At 39.7% G+C, this 19,632-nt stretch overlaps 1 protein-coding gene across 1 annotated transcript in view; it reads left to right on the top strand.

Annotated features, from left to right (window-relative positions):
* Positions 1–19,632, top strand: part of b3gat2 (beta-1,3-glucuronyltransferase 2 (glucuronosyltransferase S)) — a 61,195-nt gene that overhangs the window by 31,580 nt on the left and 9,983 nt on the right. The window contains exon 3 of the mRNA XM_040044622.1: positions 14,953–15,101. Within this exon, the coding sequence (XP_039900556.1) occupies positions 14,953–15,101 (149 nt within the window). The remainder of the gene's footprint in view (positions 1–14,952; positions 15,102–19,632) is intronic.

Genomic DNA, 19,632 nt, shown 5'->3' on the forward strand with positions numbered 1-19,632 from the left:
GTTGCATACATATTACATATATGTGGTTTATTCAGTAAGGTTGCTTGTAGCCAGCCAGTATGTTTGTCATTAATTTATCCAGATTTATACAATTTTATTACTGACTCACTATTACTCGAACCACAGATTTATTTGCTGCCAGCGAGTAGAACTTGCACGACTTTTTCCAAATGACCTGTCGCAACTAATCGGTGTATATGTCAGGCAATCAGTAACAAGAAATTGCAGTGTAGAAAAGCTAAATCATGTTTGCAGCCAGTCTGACTCAGCATTACCTTTACAGTGTGACCAATGGAGCTATGAGAAGTAGATTGTGCAAGTGTCTCATTCTGTCTGTATCTTAGTCATAGTTTTAAAAGAGATCTGCACCGGGCGTGATCATCAAGCGCTTTAAAATCAAATCAGCTGGTTAAATGTATCATTACAGTTGATAGATACTGTATCAGTCACTGTGAGGCTTTAGAATTCAGGTCACGTGTCATCCATCTGTTGGTTTAACTCTTACCACTCGTTGCCAAATTGTGGATTACACAGCAGAGTTATTTGAATAGGAAATTGGCCATTACATGTGGGGCTATGAAACTGTAAAACAGGTTTGCAGAAATGCCACTGCACTCACTCTGAATCTGTGGGTGTGCTGAGTCAGGTAATAGAGGTGACTATGCAACTTTGGTTGCTTTTTTAACTTCTTTCTGGAAGCTTCAAAAGGTTTTATTGACGAGTTCATTGATTACAAAACAGTTAAAGCCAGTTGGAGTGTTTCGGCCTGCTGGCTTTCATCAAAGCAGGAAACCAAACAGAAAATATTACTCCGTGTTCCTTGTGTCCTGAATTTACCTGCTTAGATCAGACAGCTTTTCTGTTGAGCTTCTGTTTTTTCATGTATTAATTTGCCATAAAATGAGATCCGATCCTTCCAATTTAATGTTCTGATTGTAAGACCTCCACATAGGACCTGCTGTGCTACTTTGGCTGATTGTTTGTTCCGGAGAAATCACCACATGGGATTGTAGAGCGCTGTAAAACAGTGCTGAACAGCAACAGACTGGGAGGAATTTGAATTTAAAGAAGCCAGAGGGGTGAAAAAAAAAGTCGGAGGCGCCAGGAAACTGGGCAGCTGATGTTTTTTAAATAAAGCAGATTCTAGAAACACTCCTCAGATGGCAGCTGCTGGTTACACCTACCTGTGCCGGCACACCTATCAGTCAAAGCAGCAGCTGCTGCCATCTACACATTACACCTACAGAATGGAAACCCATGCCCTGAAGCTCCCAGTGCTCAGTTTTTGTGCTGATGTTAATGCCAGAGGAGGTTTGAAACTGCAGTTACTCAGTCAGCAGAGCACTGGTGACTTTTACACACTGTGCACCTCAATAGTTGGCATCCCCACTTTCCCCACTTCATGGCTGAATTTCTCTGGTTCCTGAGCACTTACAGCTGATCATGGAATATCTGGGAAGAAAGCAATTTCACAAGCTCACTTGTTGCAATCATGGCACACGACACTCGAATACAGTGAGCTCTTTACAACAACTCATCCTTTCCAAAATGTTTGTAAAAACAGACTGCGTGAATAGGTGCTCGATTTTATGCACCTGTGGCATAAATAAATGAAAAGAATAAACCTGTGGAATTCAAAGATTAAGACGTGTGGCCCTTTTGGGACCCTTATTTTTGTCTATGTAGTGTATAAATAAATAGATGTCTGAATTCATTCATTGCACAAACCAGTTTAGTGATTGACTATGTTATGCAGGACTACCTTACTATGACTTCTATTATATTTTTCCAAAGAATAAATAGCAGCCTGAGTGCCCAATCTAACTGCTGAGCTCATTTTGGAGGAATTCAACACTTACAAGGACAAAAGGATAAGAGTGTAATAATAATAATTATAATAATAATAATAATAATAATTATTATTATTATTATTATTATTATTATTATTATTATTATTATTATTATTATTAGTAGTAGTAGTAGTAGTAGTAGTAGTAGTAGTAGATACAGGACATTTATGCCAGAAAATGTTTTAATGGCAGACTGCACTAATATGTGCTTGAATTTATACACTGTGGCAATGGAACTGAAAACCCTTGAATCCAAAGGTTAAAAGGTGTTGCCCAGTGTGTCCCATGTACAGCCAGCATAAAAGTATCCAAATGTACATCTATTGTACATTTGGATATTTTAACATCTGTGGGGACTGACTTGCTATTGGCCTCAAATGGCCATTGTAGAAAAGACGTTTTTGGCCCTTGCTTTGGTTTTATTGATTTAACACTTAAGGTGTCCGCTTTAAACAAAAACTAAAGCCACTGTGTCTGACCCCAAACTGGTCGTTTTCATTTGATCTTAAGAGAATTATCAGACTTCTTGGCTTGTCTGCAGATTTTTTAGTGTCTTTTAGCTTGTTGAAGTCTACTGACTTAGTTCATTCTCATCATTCTGCTTGACTTGCAGCAGGCAGTTGCTGTCAGAGGTGAAAAAGTCCTATTAATAACTGCAACACCTGCCAGCAATAAACATCAAGTAAACATTTACATACTGAAGCTAGTGGAGCATTTCTCTCATGAGTCTCTCGAAACCAAAACAAAGCTAAAAGGAAGCTGATTTTTGGACCTATACTGTCAGGTGGACACATACATGACCCCATACTGGATGTTTCAATAAGTAACTGTTTGCTAAAGTTTTCCGTTTGAATGTTTTGCCTTGTTTACAATATTTACAGCCGGCTCCACTGCCCCCTAGTTGCAGCTCTAATGGAGGTTTGAACAAACAGTCTTATTTAAGTATGGAAAGCTCAATGTTCAAGTGTCACGTGATCATATTGTAATTGAATAGTTCAAAAAATGGGAAACAAAAAATAGAGAATGGGAATAAGGCATCTAATTGATTTAATGAGAATATTAGCTATACTAGCCTAACAAGCAGCACTGATGTTAGCTGTATTAGTACACTTGGTTCAAAAGTAATGTTCTTCAAAGATAATGTTCACTCTGCAGTAATAGTCCACAGCTGCATGGCTGCCGGATACTTTCTGGATTGGCTTTAATTCTCAGACGGAAGCTACTTCCATGTTTTTCTGTTATTAATATATGAAATCAGCGTTAAATCCTAAACTGTAGCCAGATTTTTGGTTTTAGGGATTTCAGATTGTTATAATTGGAGCAGACAGTTACTGGCAATGACAGGTGTCCTGTTTATGTCATCAGGTTTATTGGTTTCATTGATCACTTCATGCTGTTGATGCAACACACATTAACCTTGTTTTGTCAACTTTGTGTTGGCAACAGAAAGAAAGCCTTTAAGTCGTGACCAAACTTTAGCACAGAGTGAACCGATGTTACTCCACAACTTTGACGGCATGAATGAAAAAGCGTGTGCGAGGTGTGTGAGTTCTGAAGAGAGCACTTCATTCCACATTGGTCCTTATATTTATAATCCACTTAATGGAGAGCAAAGCAGACATCCCCATCAATCTGTTTACATCTTCATATCTCCTGTGTAAAAATCCAATCAGACCAGTGATCAGCCTCCGAGCTCCATTTGACCCGAGAGCAAATAATTCATCACACTGACCAAATAATACCACCCTGCCAGTCCCCAGTCATTATCCCACTTCACCCGCACATACACTGTATTTAGACCCTCTGCGCAAGATGCTGTTTGTTAAATGTTTAGAGAAAGTGACACAATAGCAGGCTATAGCGATTGCAGGCTTGTATCGTTCCAAACCCCAATGAGGACACACTCAGCACACGTGCGCAGGTCGGCCCCTGGGATTGGTTTTAATTAAATCACGATAACAGGAGCGGGCCAAGATCTCATCCCTCCATTTTCCCTCAAACCATCACCTAATCACACACAGCACATACACTGACACACACACACTGTAATTATCAGCCCTACTTTTACACCGCACTATATAATTACGCTGTCAATTTGCAACGCTAAGATTTACTGCCGAGCCCTGAACACAAAGCATTTTTTTTGCTTTAAATTCTGTAAGGACAACAATGGCTGAGCCGGGAGAGCGACCCAAACTTTGTTCACTCTTAAATTATTATTCATGGGATTTACAATAGGGTGTCTGCAGAGTGCTGAGTGAGTGCCAGTGCGTGTCCTAATAGTATTGTGTTATACAGTGCTGTATTGTTAGCAGACCACTAAAGCTTCCCATCTACTGCTCGGTCTCATTTAGCCAGACACAATGGATCCTGGACAATGATGGTGTGGAGTACTATTCACCTCAGTATGTGTGTGTGTGTGTGTGTGTGAATATGCACATGTGCCCACAGACACACAGATACAATTACATCATGTATCTATTGGGGAAAAAACACAGGCAAACACACACCTGCAGGCACTTGAATTGATACAAGTAGACAGGCGTTCATGTTCCATGACACGCACATATTCATGCATGCAATTTTCCTAAAGTGCATCACAGCTGCAGAACAGAGCAAATGCGTTCATATGGGCTCACAGAGCAAATACAGAAACACAAGCATGCACAGACATGGCAACACAAAGACTGTCTCTCTGTCGTTCAAGTGATGCTTACGCTTTGGAGTGCTTCCTGAGATCGGGACATGAAAATGTTTAACCCCCTAATAACCCCAGTGGACCCGAGTAAGAAGCTGAACTCAACAGACAATAAAATTTGTGGCACACGAGGAAAATATAGTGTAACAGACTGAAAGTGCTTGGGGACACATATACATATCAATTTGGACAGGTTCAAATTTAATGTAAAAGTAAAATCCATTTTAATTTGGCAGTATGGCTCTGCTAATGTGGCGCCCGGGAGCAAGTCTGACAAGTAACACAATTTGTGTAATTTTGCCACTGTATACCACCATAGTGCATTTTAAATCCAACAGTCAGGACCGAAGTGCACACTTTCAGATTTAAATAGCCAGCGATAAAGGTGTCAGAACCAGAGAATCAGGCCATCCTAATAAATATAGCACTGCTGATAACTTACATATGATTGCTTACGCTGTAATTCAGTTCAGCTCAAAAATGGAGAAGGAAATGAACAAATCCTCTGGCTCAGTTTGCTAATCTGTGGGGGGTTCTTTTTTTTTTTTTATTGTTTTTTAAAATGTTGTCCTGGAATCCAGATTTACTTGCTCCTAAATTATGCGTAAGTATAAACACAAGTAAAGGTAGTCTGAGTTTGTCTATTAAAAGTTCAGGAAAAAACACATGAGTACTTTTTGATAATAAAAAAAAAGAGAATTTCTATGTGAAAATTATTACCCAGCTTTCAGCTGCCTTTCAGCCAAGCAAACGCACATGAAAATAATCATACTTCAAAGCAAAGATGCAATAATTAGTCACACTTGCTTATGAGTAGGATGTAATGTGCTAACGTTGTCTTGAGAAGTTAGGACTTACAGTACAGTACACAGTTTCCTGAACTATAGCTATAGGTTAGCATTGCATGCTAACCTATAGCGTAACAGTGCGATCACACAGTTCCCTCAGGCTATCAAAGCCTCACATTACACCATGCTAATATTAATCAATAAAGTCCATAAGGCTGTGCCAGACATTGCTCTCGTTTTCATTTTATGTTCTATTCACATTTCAACTTGCTTTCTATTTCCTCATTTTACTTAGTTATGTGTGTGCTCTCTGCTGTAGCAGGCAGTTGTACTGCACAGTGAAACAGAATGGTAGCTAACTACAAAGATGAATTTACTTACTGGGTCACAATAACCTAGTAATCATAGTAAGCTAACAGCTAAATCCATGCCTGTAGGTGAGAAAAGTTAATTACATACCTAAAGACTCAGACTGGCAGCAAGCTATAAAGCTAAGGATACAAAAAGAAGGTTTAAACCACAGCTAAAATCACAGAAAGATGCTACACAGTTCAGTCAGACAGCTCAAAAGTCATAGTAAGACAGCTAAAATGAAGCCGTTTGGGGTTGGTTGGTGTGTACAGATTTTAGTTTTAATTCTAAGAACCTTATCTTTTAAGATAGGCTTAAAAAAGATGCAGTCCCTATTTAATTCCCTGTGTTTGATAAGTATACATATATAACCTCCACATGATGCGCTCCTTTGTCCTCTTAATGTTTCTGCATCATGCTGTTAGCACAAAATCAGTGCTTCATTTCTCAAGAAGGATTTTATTGTGAAGCATATTTTGTAAAAGTGCTCTGGAACATTATGACAGTACACATTTCCTCCTATCATGTCTCAGTTGGGTCATCCATGGACAGAACGTCCGCTCATTCAACTGAACACTCATTCTCCCCTCTCACCGTCAAAGACTGCAATCTGCTCCAGATATCAGAAGGATTTTAAATGTGTTTTGCCTCATCATGCAATATTTCTACTAGTGTTATTATAAAGGTCAGCCCAGCTATAACCATAGCATGTACAGCTAAACTTATAGCTAGTGATGAAGAACAGCATATAATATAATACTGTTAGTAAAGGAAACTGTCTAGCTTTGATACTAGATGGTGAGACTGACTAACATATCCAAAGGCACCCTGTCATGGTCCTGGGTTTTTGAACCCCTGAATTTAATGTTTTTAGACATTGAATCCTTGTTATTAATAATTTATATCAATAATTATTAATACTTTTTTGTGTGGTCGTGTTGTTTGGACTTGCCTCCTTTATTATTAAATGTTAAAACATTTGAGGTGCAGACAACAACCTAACAATTATATGACCCCTATGAGAAAGCACTTCGGTGACAGTGGGAAGGAAAAACTCCCTTTTAACAGGAAGAAACCTCCAACAGAACCAGGCTCAGGGAGGGGGAGGGAAGACAGGACAAAAGACATGCTGTGGAAGAGAGACAGAGATTATTAACAAATATGATCCAATGCAGAGAGGTCTGTTAACACATAGTAAGTGAGAATGCATGGAGTAAGTGGTAAAGTTTGAGAGAGCTAAGGCAATAATAATTTTACTGCTGAAGAAATTCAAGCCATTTCCAAGGTGGAATTCGGAGAAGGCACACTTTTCAAAAGTGTTTCCTCAGGAGTAACAACAGTAGAGAAAAATGATGCGTGGGCTCCAATAAGCCATGTGGTTACTGTTGTATCCCCCCGCAGCACTGACTCCGGCTCAGGTAAAAAGGAAATGATTCGACATTAAAGTTGAGGCAATAAGAGAATAATGGACCGGAAGAAAAAGGAATCAAATGGAAGACATGGACCACTTTATCTGTCAGCCGAAGCTGTGAGACATGGCAATTATTTGGAAAACATCTCTAAGAGGGATATTACCCAAATATTCAATCACTACAAATTTTATTCAAGAAAAAAAAACGTGCATTCTATTTACACAGCGCCAACAATGGTGATCTCAAGGCCTTTCAAAGTGGTCTGCATACCCACGCCCTGCATACCCGAATGGCCAGGTTATCCACAACCGGCTGGTTCAGCTGGATGCAGTGAATGACAGCAACAAGCATAAGACTTGGTAACACGAAGGACAAGCCACTATCATTATCAAAAGGAAAACAATAACAATAACTGGCCACAAAACAAAAGTCTAGGACAGGGTACCAGGTAGCTCTCACAAGCTTTGGGAGTCTGCTTGCCTAATTTCTGATTGGAGTCAGCTGGCTAAGGTAGTATTTAAGGCCTTTTTCTCACAAGTATTGAGACAGGTTGCAGCTTTAGTCGCTAGGCAAAAATTAGGCTTTTGTCTGAACCTCTAACCAGGGTCTAAAAACTGTCTGTCTATTTTAACATACTTATCTTCAGCATGTGGCTTTTATTCCTGCTGTGAAGCACTTTGTAACTCTGTGTTTTGAAAAGTGCTATACAAATAAAGTTTTTATTATTAGTATTCATTATATCTGTAGTCACCTAAAATGTTATGAAATATGTTACCACAAACAAAACCAAGTGTTTAGATTTAAGAACTTAAATATCCCAAAAGACTGAGCAACGAGCCATCTGCTTCTCACAGCTCCTGCCTCCAAACACTTTCCTACTGTGCTGTTATTTAAAATGAATAAGCTGTGGGTTCCTCCTGTCCACAGCACTGAATATGTGGCAGTTGGAATGACAGATTATTTAAACGTTGGTGAAATGGAAATTTTTACACTTTATGCATTGAATGAAATCAGTAGATGGAGCTTTGATGCGCACGCGAGTGCAGCGCGTTGCTCCATTAGTGTTTGGCAGTGTTTGTATTGCTAGTATTGCCTCTTCGTGGGACTCAGAAATAGATTGTCATAAGAGTATTAGCCTGATGATATGGGACTGGCACGGCTGAGAAACCTTGGCCTGACCTGCTGTTTCTCTCTGAAATGTCCCTGTAGTGAGGAAAGAGCTGGTGGCGCTAACTTGAATCCATTGGATCCCCAAAAAATATTTTTTCCTTTTAAATGAAATCATTGCTGTGGTCATGCTCTAATGCTCCTTTTTGAACAAGAAGTCCCAAATACAAAGGTGCAAGTGAAGCTGAATTAGGAATTAATTATTTTTGCAATTTTCTATAAAAATACAATTTTTAAGAAAAGTTCAAACAAAGAGCGATTGTGTATCAGTTTGACACATAAGGGAAACAATGTGTTATTTTTTGTATGTAGTGTGGTTTGACTATGATGAATAGATGTAATAAATGAATGCACAGGAGACTCGCAGACGTACCCTCCTTCACTGTTTCCAGAATAAGTTTGTATGTAACCACAATAAATCAAACAGCAAATGGTTTTTTTTCTTGTTTACTTTTTCTTGTTTATGAGCTTTCTTGGTAGCTCCCCTGTCCGCTGCGTGCTGATGCATTCTTTGTCTTCTGCTTTTTAGGCTCATCAGGTGGCTGAGTATGTAATTTTGTTGTTAAAGGTGCCCTGTGGAGCTTTATTGTAAAGAATGAATGCTTGTTTACTCACCAGGCTGCATTTTGTGCGTCCTTAAAAGGTCGGGTGATCAGCTGACAGAATCAGTGAGACCTTTTCTTCAACATGATTGGGAAACCCAGTTTTTACATTTTAAATTTTTTTGTTTACCCACTTGTGTTCTTCATCATCACGGGATCAAGCAAAACATAACAAATGTTCAAATACAGCAGGGTACCTGAGACGAGTCAACATTATAAGAAATATCGATCCTAGTGGCACCGAGTGCTACAGTGTGAGTCCAGTTGTACAAAAGTTTTATGAAACTGTTTGACCAGCGAGTGATGTTCAGCACTGCTACTAGAACTCTGCCTTAAGAGCTCCTGAGAAGTCAGAAAGTACAACCCCAACAGGGGAGTTGTACTAATTTAGACTCTTGATCCTTCAGTAAAAACAAATGTAATGTCTTTAAAAGCTTACGCTGAGCAAAAAAATGTCTATACATGCAAAAGAAAACAGTTCTAACTTGCTTTATATGCAGGGCCCAAATAATGATGAACTACAGTCAACATTTTTCTCTCTCCAAACACGCTTATATACCCTTTGCTGATGGGCTTTACTTGCAATAGATACACAGTCATATAGGTCAGCTGGAGTGGGTCAGGTATAAAGTGGGACAAAGTTAGCACAGAGTCTGGACAACCTCCTCTTGGGCAAAAATGGCTCAGATAAGCTGTGACGTCCAGTGGCTGGCAGCAGGTTTAGGAGACGCCTATCATGTAATAGCTCTAATAGCTTATCTACTCCACCTGAGCGCCATTTATCTCTGTGATTAGCCTGCAGTATTGCACATGGAGCAGTAATGAGCATGACACCAACATAACCTAATAACTGTGGAGGTGTTGCAGCACTTTCCTGTGTGTGCCTTTGTGTAGCTAATTTGAAAAAGGGAATTTGCCAGTGGCTTTAGAGTGATAAGTCTTCTGAGTGTTAAAGATGAGTTTTGTTTTACTTCAGTCTTTTTTTTTTAATTAGAAAATGTTACATTTCAGTTTTTCTGCTAAAATCTTCTTTTTCATTTGTGTGTTCCACAGAGGCACCAACTTGATAAAAAGGGGTCGCCATTAAGTGGACCCAGTCGTTAACCCTAACCTCCGATGGTTTCTCAATTAACTAGTGGATGTCCAAAGGTTGAACATCATAAAAAGAAAAGACTGTCAAATTAAAAAAAAATAGCTGCTTTCAGTATTTCAATTCAGTTTTATTTATATAGCACCAAATCACAATTACAGTCGCCTCAAGGTGCTTTATATTGTAAGCTAAAGACCCTACAGTAATACAGAGAGAAACCCTTTGGGCAAGCATGTGGCGATAGTGGGAAGGGAAAACGCCTTTTTAACAGGAAGGAACCTCCAGCTGAGCCAGGCTGAGGGAGAGGCAGCTATCTGGGAGATGGATGTGGGTGAGGGAGGCAGGAAAAAGGACTAATGAAAACTAATGATTAAATGCAAAGTTGTGTGTAAACACATAGTTATATATATCCCAGCAAGCACAAGTAAAGCAGCAGTCCGAGAGCAAAGTGCTCTATTGTGGTGATAATGCACTATGAGGTTATTAAGATAAGATGGGGCTTGATTATTGAAGACCTTGTATGTGAGAAGGATTTTAAACTTGATTCTGGATTTATCAGGGATCCAATAAAAATAAGGCAATATGGGAGAAATATGCTCTCTTTATACTATATACTATATAAGTCCTGTATGGACACATTTATCTAACTGTGTACATCAGTGTGGATGTGCTTTTCACTTGGTCTAAAGTACACTAAACTTACAGAGAGATAATACATACCAAACTCACTTGCATGTCTGCTGTTTCTTTCTCTGTGTGACCCACTCTGACACTAACTTACCTCAGAGGACTGCTGTCTTGTCTGCTGGCCATGTATCACCGCGTCTGGATAACTGCAGCCTAGAATATTCTGTTCAGCTAGAGGTGGCGGATGTGAGGGGAAAATAGAGGCGAGGATGGTGAATTACCAGGGGCAAATTGCCACACTGATTGCAAAGGCGTGCCACCCACTGATGATTTGCATAAATAAATATTCAGTAATTATGTTGAGACCTTGTGCACAGAAGAAGTTTCTGCAAATATCTTCCTGTCACACGTGGAACTAGAAACCTCTGTGTGAGAAATGCTTAAAACATAACCCACACTCGAGCTCTTTCCTGTCCTGACAGGCGTTTAAGGATGGCTATAAATTACTTTAAACTGTACTACAGTGTTTAGATTTTTTTTTCATTGTGTTTTCCTTCACTTTCTGAGTCTTTTTACTTCACACTACACCTGTAAAAAGTAAAGCCATAAAATATTTAAAAGGCTTCTGGTTCACCTCAGGCGTCAGCGCGAAGATCTAACGTCTGAAACCTGTGAACGTCTGTTCTTTTCCAATAAAAAAAATGCTATGTTTTGGTATTTCTCAAAGTCAGATGAATAATTTGCCAAATTCATGTTATTACTCGTGATTTACAGCAAATTGATGACACGCCAAAAAAGAGTGCTGGGAGTAAAATAAAACAGTAAAGTTGTGGGCTGGAAAACAGGCTCAACAAGGATAGGTCTTAACATTGTGGCTGGTGTTGGGGATCAGGTGTTTTTTTTCTTCAGTAAGGAAACGTGGCACACAGGAATGTGTACATACAGGTGCACAAAATATGGAGAACACCCTACCTAACTGCCCCACCCCAGTCACAGAGTCACTAAAAGCTTTATGGTGATATTGAATGGAAATTGAAGCAGCCAGAGCCTTTCGTATGTTTTTTCTGAGGATAAAACAGACACCTGTTGTTCCCTGACGATCTCCTCCTCTCCTCCTGTCAGCGCCTCTCGGCAGCACCACTTCTCTCCCTCTAGCCGTTCAGTAACAGTTCCCAGATGAGTCCTGAAGCAATAATTAATGCTCAGAGAACTCTTCTCACAATCACACACACATTTGGGAAAAGAATAAACTTTTTTTCTTTGATATAACAAAATAAATAAATAAAACAATGCAGACAAAGTGGCAATATTCTCTATGGAGAGTGAATGTGAGTTTCATATCTATCTATCTGTCTGTCTGTCTGTCTGTCTGTCTGTGTGTATATATATATATATATATATATATATATATATTAGTGAGAGAGAGATGTTGGATGTCACTCCTGGGATCTGCTGGAGCCACTCACTGCCCCGAGTGGCCCGTTTACCACGAGGACCACCGCTGCCTTCACCCTGCACTCCTTCTTTAGCTCCTCTCTCAGGCTTTGGTATTTCTCAAGCTTCCCTTGTTCCATCTTCCTGGTGTTGCTTGGTACTTGGTATAGCTACATCAATCACTACAGCTGTCTTCCTCTGCTTGTCCAGCACAACTCTGTGCAATTGGTTAGCCATCAGCAGTTTGTCTGTCTGTATCTGGAAGGTCCACAGGATCTTATCTCAGTGATCCCATTTTGACCTTGGAATTTCTAGACCATAATCAGCACGGATGTTCTGGCAGCTACTTGGTTATGGCATTCCATGTGTGGCCTGTCTGCTAGCATCAGTCTGGCTTCTTTATTTAGCTCCAACAGATCTTCTGCTTGTTTATTTCATTTTGGAGATACTGCGTCTGTGATAAGTAGCTGAGTTTGGGAGAGACACGTATAGTTAGATCTGTACGTAGACACTGATAGAATCTTTGTAGATTTTACCTCTGTACATCACCACAGTGTATTTTAATTATACAGCCTTTCAGCATCAAATGAAGGGTTTATGAAAATTACGATGAACTGCTTAGAAATTACAGACATTTCACCTATTTTTAGAGTTTCAAACATGTTAAACATAATTTTTAAGACTTGATTCAGACATGAAAATCCTTTGTGGTCAATGACTGCCTGAAGTCAAGAACCCATGGACATCATCAACTGCTGAGTTTCCTCTGTTGAGATGCCCTGCCAGGCCTTTACTGCAGGTGCCTTCAGCTGCTGCATATTTGTGGGTCTCTCTGCCTTCAGTTTTGCACCCTTATTGCTAAAGATGTCTCTTGATTGTGGATGATGGTACACCTACCTCGTTGAGAGTATTCTTCACCTGGTTAGATGTTAAGCACTGAGGTACTGTTGCTATCTTGCAGTTTGTTGTTTGTTTTATTCGCTCCAGTGTCCAGTTACGGTCGCAGCAGATGGCCCCGCCCCTCCCTGAGCCTGGTTCTGCCGGAGGTTTCTTCCTGTTAAAAGAGAGTCTTTCCTTCCCGTTGTCGCCAAAGTGCTTGCTCATAGGAGGTCATATGATTGTTGGGTTTTTTTTCTCAATACATGAATGTATGTGTGTGAATGTGTGTGTGAATGTGTGGATGACTGGATGTGTAAAGTGCTTTGGGGTCCTTAGGGACTAGTAAAGCACTATACAAATACAGGCCATTTACCATTTATGTATTATTGTAGGGTCTACCTTACAATATAAAGCACCTTGAGGCAACTGAATTGAATTGAATTGAGCAACTGTCAGTGTGTTATACATCCTTAGTTCATCTTCATGGAGTAAATGAGTTAGGAAGTGGCAGTGGACGGGCAATCAAGCCAATGATGTCTCTTTAACTCGTATGTTCATAAGTAATGAATTTTAAAATAGGCTCCTATTTTCATGTCCGCGTGTGTAAGTAAACAACTTTAGCTTAGTCACTCAGTCTTCTATTGCTGTTTCTGTCTACTACAACAGATAGAAAGAAAATGATTTTTTTTAACCAGCACAGTAGAGGTAGCTTTAGGCTGCATGGTGGCATCGTAAAGGGAAATAACATCGAAGACAGGAAGTAGTAGAACGCATTCATCTTCTGTGGAAAGTTAAGAAAACATTTGCCAGAAGCAACACACAGCTTAGAAAATTAGATTGAAATTGAGACCATACTACTTGCGTTATAGGATTTCATCTGGGAATTAATATTCAGTATTTACAGCACTCACAACAACAGAGTGGTTTGCATGTGTTATAGCTAACCCACTGCTTTGGACCAGACCCAATCACTGAATTAAACTGTAGCACAGAGGTCAGTTTTGGTCCTGTGTTTTTGTCCATTTAATACATAACCATAGATATTTCGAGCTTACTGACAGACCTATTAGGTCAAGATTAAATTAAGGTGTAAATATCTTAAGTCATTGTCTAGTGATACACCTAGCCCTGAAGACAAGGAAAAATTCCTGCATTAAAATGAAATACTGAGCTGAGGGCCAAATACCAGCGTTCTGTAACTTTGGCGCAGATCTGTTTTACAGTCAACAAATGCGGTTTTTCAAAATAAAAATCCACAGAGGCCACAGCCATGAATTCCAAGAGCATCAGTTATTAAAAACTCAACGGTACCTAATGTGGCAGTAACGAGAGCTGACACACTAACTGCAGATGACACTTTCTTCTGACAGTGGAAGCTCAAAGCAGGCAACAATTATGCAAAACAGACTCATCACGTGTCACCTTCAGACCTGTGGCTACAGGGTCAACAACACATCAGATGTGTGAATGACGTGTTCTCCACACACATGCTGCACAAGGTTAACTGCAGCAGCTGCAGGGATTAGCTTTCCTGTTTAGTTTGTCATGTTTGATTTGAGTTCAAAATAAAATTTTGTGGAGTTATGGAAAAGATTATATAAAACTTGTCTCACAATGTGAAATACTTCCGAACCTTCAAATGTATTTCTGGCTGTAGGGCAGCTAATACTTTTTCCCCCCGCTGCTGTAATTACATGGAGTCACACAGCCGGTTTCTCCCCACAGTTACCAAGTTTTTCTAATCAGATTGATTAAATCTGGTTTCAAGCCAAGCATTAATCCCTGCTTCTGCTCCAGCACACTGGCATCCTGAGCATTCTTCCCTCTGACATTCACTTATTTTCCTTCTCATCTACAGTACAATTATCACCAGAGAACGCAGACCCCTGTGGTAAATGAATTTCATATCAGCCATATCACAGTCATTAGATGCACTAATCAACTTGGTCATTTTCTGCTGTGATTACAACAGCCTCGTAATGTCCCTTTTATCCATGCTGGCTAGTGTCTTCATCCCTTCACCTTAGTCTTCTCTTCTTCCTCCTGCTCCTCAGGTTTTGCAGTGAATCTTCAGGTGATCCTGGCGAACCCGCGGGCACAGTTCAAACGGCGAGGCTCCCAGCCGGGGATGCAGGAATCCGACTTCCTCAAGCAGATCACCAAGGTCACCGACTTGGAGCCCAAGGCGAACAACTGCACACGGGTCAGTAACCGGGCATGTCAGTGTCTGCTGCAACAAAATGAAAAGAATTTCATTAAGGCGAGGTGATGTGACAGAATTTAACACCTTCTACTGGGACCTGAAACACCCAGTAAAAACATGTTCAAATATGCTGAAGAGGACTTTCCTAGAAATGGAAAATTTCCTTTATACTCAAATTTAAAGCAAAGATGTTCTTTTTAAGACTAACGATTGTCCCATCAGACTTTTGACCAGAACTCAACAACTGTAGACATGTTGAAGTTGGCGACTGCAGTGAGCTTTATAATACACACACAGGTAGACGGTTTCACACAGAAACATTTTTATACACTTTCTTCATTGCTATTTTACATTTTCTTCTCACAGAATGGAGACGTTCCTATGTCAGTCCAGCTGCCTGCTGCAGTACAGTTGCTCACTTTACTCACTCATTTTTACCCTTAAGGTGTATTTCTCTTGTTTTGCATAACGCCAGTAAAAGTGTATTGGGCTCCAAGCACTGCCAAGCCTGAGATGCCTCCTACTCCTGCTAATTTGCTGCTATATTGTATGCGTAGACACTTACATGTAACCTGATCAGACACATTTTAAATGAAATGCAGAAAATGCAGTTCAGATGAAATTTGAATTCCATATTCAGACATTTTTACAAAATGAGTTGTGCAGTGTAGGATGAAGCTTAGCTGATTATACATAGGTGTTATATTTAATCCTGAAACCTGGCCCCTTGTGCAATTTTAAGTTAATGAGCTGATGTTAGGCACTGCCTTGAAAGAACGTGCAAAAATTGAAAATGATTCATCAAATGATTATGTATTAAAGAAACCTCTTTATACAACTTCCTGGTCCCCAAAAAAGTCCATTCAGTTAGATAAGGCAGTTCAACGTAGTTACCTAGTTACGCAGCTGTTTTCGACCAGTTCAAATCCTGCCATAACCATTAGCTCACACTCCCATCGTAAGTAAAATGATATCACTAAGAGAGGGAAACTGGATTTATCCACTTAAGGCTGCAAGTTTTGCTTATGTCAGTGAAGACCTCTCTTAGTTCTTCTAGTCAAGACATTAATCCTAATATTGACCCTTATTTTTTGGCCCGTCACCTTCAAGTTCAAATTGTTCCCTGAAATATGTCTCAAAAACCAGGTGTCTAGTCTTAATCTTTACTAAACTGCTAGAATGATGATAGACTGGACCTGATCTACAACAATCTACGTTGGACCTGATCTACAATGTCCAAATAATAACAGTGCTATATATTTGATATAGCTGTGGTGTGTCAGTATCTGTATCTGTTTAATTTTAACATTTATTTAATGCAGATTTCAATTTAACGGGGCCAAATAATCATTGGTTAGAAGTGTTTTTAACATCCTGTGAGAGGACATTGTACTTGTTAAAGGCTGGAGAGATGCAGTTCTCACCAATGACACAAGAGGCTAAAGAAAAAATGAAGCATTTGGTGTTGCACAACTGTATCTGTGTGTCTCTACACCTTGAAGAAGGTGGAATCACAATCACTTTTAGGGAGCCCACTGGCTGTTTTCTCTTTCCGTCCTAAGTAAAAAAAATTCTAATGTTTTACTTTTTTTTTCTTATATGCACACAGGCTCAAGGTCACTGAGCAAACTTGGATTCTAACTCACACAATGCATTACATTCTTCTCCACTACAGATGGAAAGCAACTTTTATTTTTACTCCAATATAAATGTTTAAAGTCCAAACATTAAGCAGCTGTGCACATTTTGTGAAACTGAATGACAGGCCAACATGTCAGGAGCAAACACTGGTATATCTCAATATGCAGTTTGTAAATAGGCCACATTCAGCCAGAGTTATCAAACTGCAGTGACCTGCACACTGGAGGTGAATCACACAGGCTAGTGCTTAATAAAAGCCCAATTTATTTATCCAATTTATCAGTTTTAATCTAGCATGTGCACGTTTGTGTGTCTGGGGCACAAATACAGCCATAATAATAGTGACCATCACAGCAGTAACCATGGGGTATCCCCCTCCCCCTCTGCTATTGACAGCATGAGTCATGCTTTAAGCTAGTGGCACAGTCTAAACTTAGACACACACAGCCTGAATTGAATAGAAAGTGCGTTATAGCGCTATCAATTCTAGTTGTGTGCTTAGACAGCTTAGATCGATGCAGCTCATCTCAAATCGCCACAGCCCCTGTTGGCACCCGGTTTTATGAAGCCACTCATCCTCTTGACAACCATCACAGAGGCGCCTTAAAGGACTTTTTGTGACAAATGGATCCTATTATGTTTTTACCTTTCAAGGAATACATGAGCTTGAGCTCAACGTGCGATGCCTACAGCTGTTCCAAAAAGTACCAAGTCTGCAAGTGGCATTTACATGCTCTCTTTGTTTTGTTTTTTGGGTGCTTTTCTTATTAACGCCTTAGAGCCAGTTTGACTTTTTTAGCTCCAGACCAGTCAGCAGTGACCACTGGTTATCCATCACACCAGTGTTTGTTGTTTTTTCAGTGGATGAATTTGAGGATCAGTGACAGAAATCCTCAGATTCAAGAGTTATTTATTTGCAATAACTTCTATAGCTCTATCAATTTTACTCAAGTTTATTGATCATTTCTTCTGAGAAATACATCCTGATAATGCCCACTGGGACATTTCATCCGTACCCAATACATCAAAAGCTACTGGCTGTTCTGTAAAAATGGGTTGGGGTGTTTATGGTTTCCCAGAGAGAGGGTTTTAAAGGATTCTGGTGGCCCTGTGATCTTTGTCCTCCCGACACCTTCAGGTTTAAATTGATTTCTTAAATGTATCGAGTTGCCTATTCTTATTCTTTACTAAATTCCTAAAATGATTAATTAGACATTTGCTGAACTCCATCACATTTTCAGTGAGTTTTACCTTGTGAAGCTTCGTTGTTTTAAAATGTTTCTTTTAGTTGCGTCGTGAGGACATCATTGCTGTTGCCAGATTTTATTTTATTTTTTTGTCAACAGCGGAGCCTCAAAAGGATCCACAGTGTGGCCCAACAAACATAATTAGTTCATTAGTTTCTGCTGCTGTTGAAGCTGAAGACAGTGAGGCTGTTGCAGAAAATGAAAGAGGAGAGTAAAACTAAGCAATCTGATGGAAAACATGTTGTAATTATCACTGACTTAAAAAAGTTTTATAGAGAATGTAAAGGTAAGTAACACATTATTAAGTTCAATGACTATATTAGAGTTAATAACTTAATATTGATGTTGTACTACATAAGTGTTGCAATTACCTGAAAAATGCTGAATAAAAATAAGCAAAACAAAGAAACTAAATTAAAAACATCTCTAACATGTTTTGTACAAGCTCAACTGAGTTTATTCAGAAAATGGGACAAAAACCACAGATGGGTCTGTAACATTTGTGGGCGGGGATGAGGGGCGGAAAAACAATAGTGCTTTATCTTTTTCAGTTATCGCGCTGATAAGGATGGGAATTGATAAGAATTTAGCAATTCTGATTCCATTATTGATATCAGTTAGCGATTCGATTCCTTATTGATTCTCTTATCAGTTGTCATTGGGTTCTCATTGTAGAATTCAAACCAGAGCGATTCTGCTTTATAAACGTGAACAGGTAGAAATAGAGGCTGCAGCCTCAGGGTCTGGCTGCTGGGGTCGGCATCCACTCAGCGTTCACCCTGGGGTCTTGGCTAGCTTAGCATTAGCCTGGTATCTCCACAGATGCTTGCAAAGAAGTGAAGTTGTGTTAGCAGCATAATCCGGTTGTTTCTGTCCTGGATGCAGTTTTCCACTTTACCATTTATCTCGTCCTTTTGTGCAATAAAAATAAATGCCCATATCCATCCTCTAGACCAGGGCTGGGGAACTCCAGGCCTCAAGATGTCGCACTGGGTCAACACACCTGAATCACACCTGAAACTTCAAGACATGTTGAGGAGGTAATTTAGCCATTTAAATCAGCTGTGTTGGATCAAGGACAAACCTGCAGGACAGCGACACTCAAGGCCTGGAGTCCCCCAGCCCTGCTCTAGACTGTAGCTATTTTCCTCCTGAAATCAGCTGATTATAGTTTGAGTGCAGGATCGAAAGGCAGGCAGACTAACAATTCCAAGGAATTGACTACTGGGAACCAATCTACGAGAACCGGTTCTCAGTTCCCATCCCTAATCACTGATGATTGCCTTGCAGTGTATCAAGTATCTCATAATATCGACATCATTATTATTATTGTTATTAAAAAAAAACAACTTTGTTATTGTGGGCAACATATTGTGTTTCTATTGTATCCCAGGTTACTCGGGATATGAATAATCCCACTGCTAGAGGAAATATGCACACACTCAGGTTAGGATTTTTAACCTGCAGTTAAGTGTAAAAGCACATAATTTTGAGGAAAAAAAATTGTAAATTACTTTTTACAGGAGGTATTTACGTCGACTGTTGCATTACTTTTAAAAAGCTTGGCGTAAGAAGCCTGCTGGAGAGAGAGATACTGATGCACCGATGTGTGGACTGGCTATCGGTCCGATACAGACTCAAAC

This window comes from Simochromis diagramma, unplaced genomic scaffold (assembly GCF_900408965.1).
Source record: "Simochromis diagramma unplaced genomic scaffold, fSimDia1.1 OVJJ01000486.1, whole genome shotgun sequence".
Lineage (NCBI taxonomy): Eukaryota > Metazoa > Chordata > Actinopteri > Cichliformes > Cichlidae > Simochromis > Simochromis diagramma.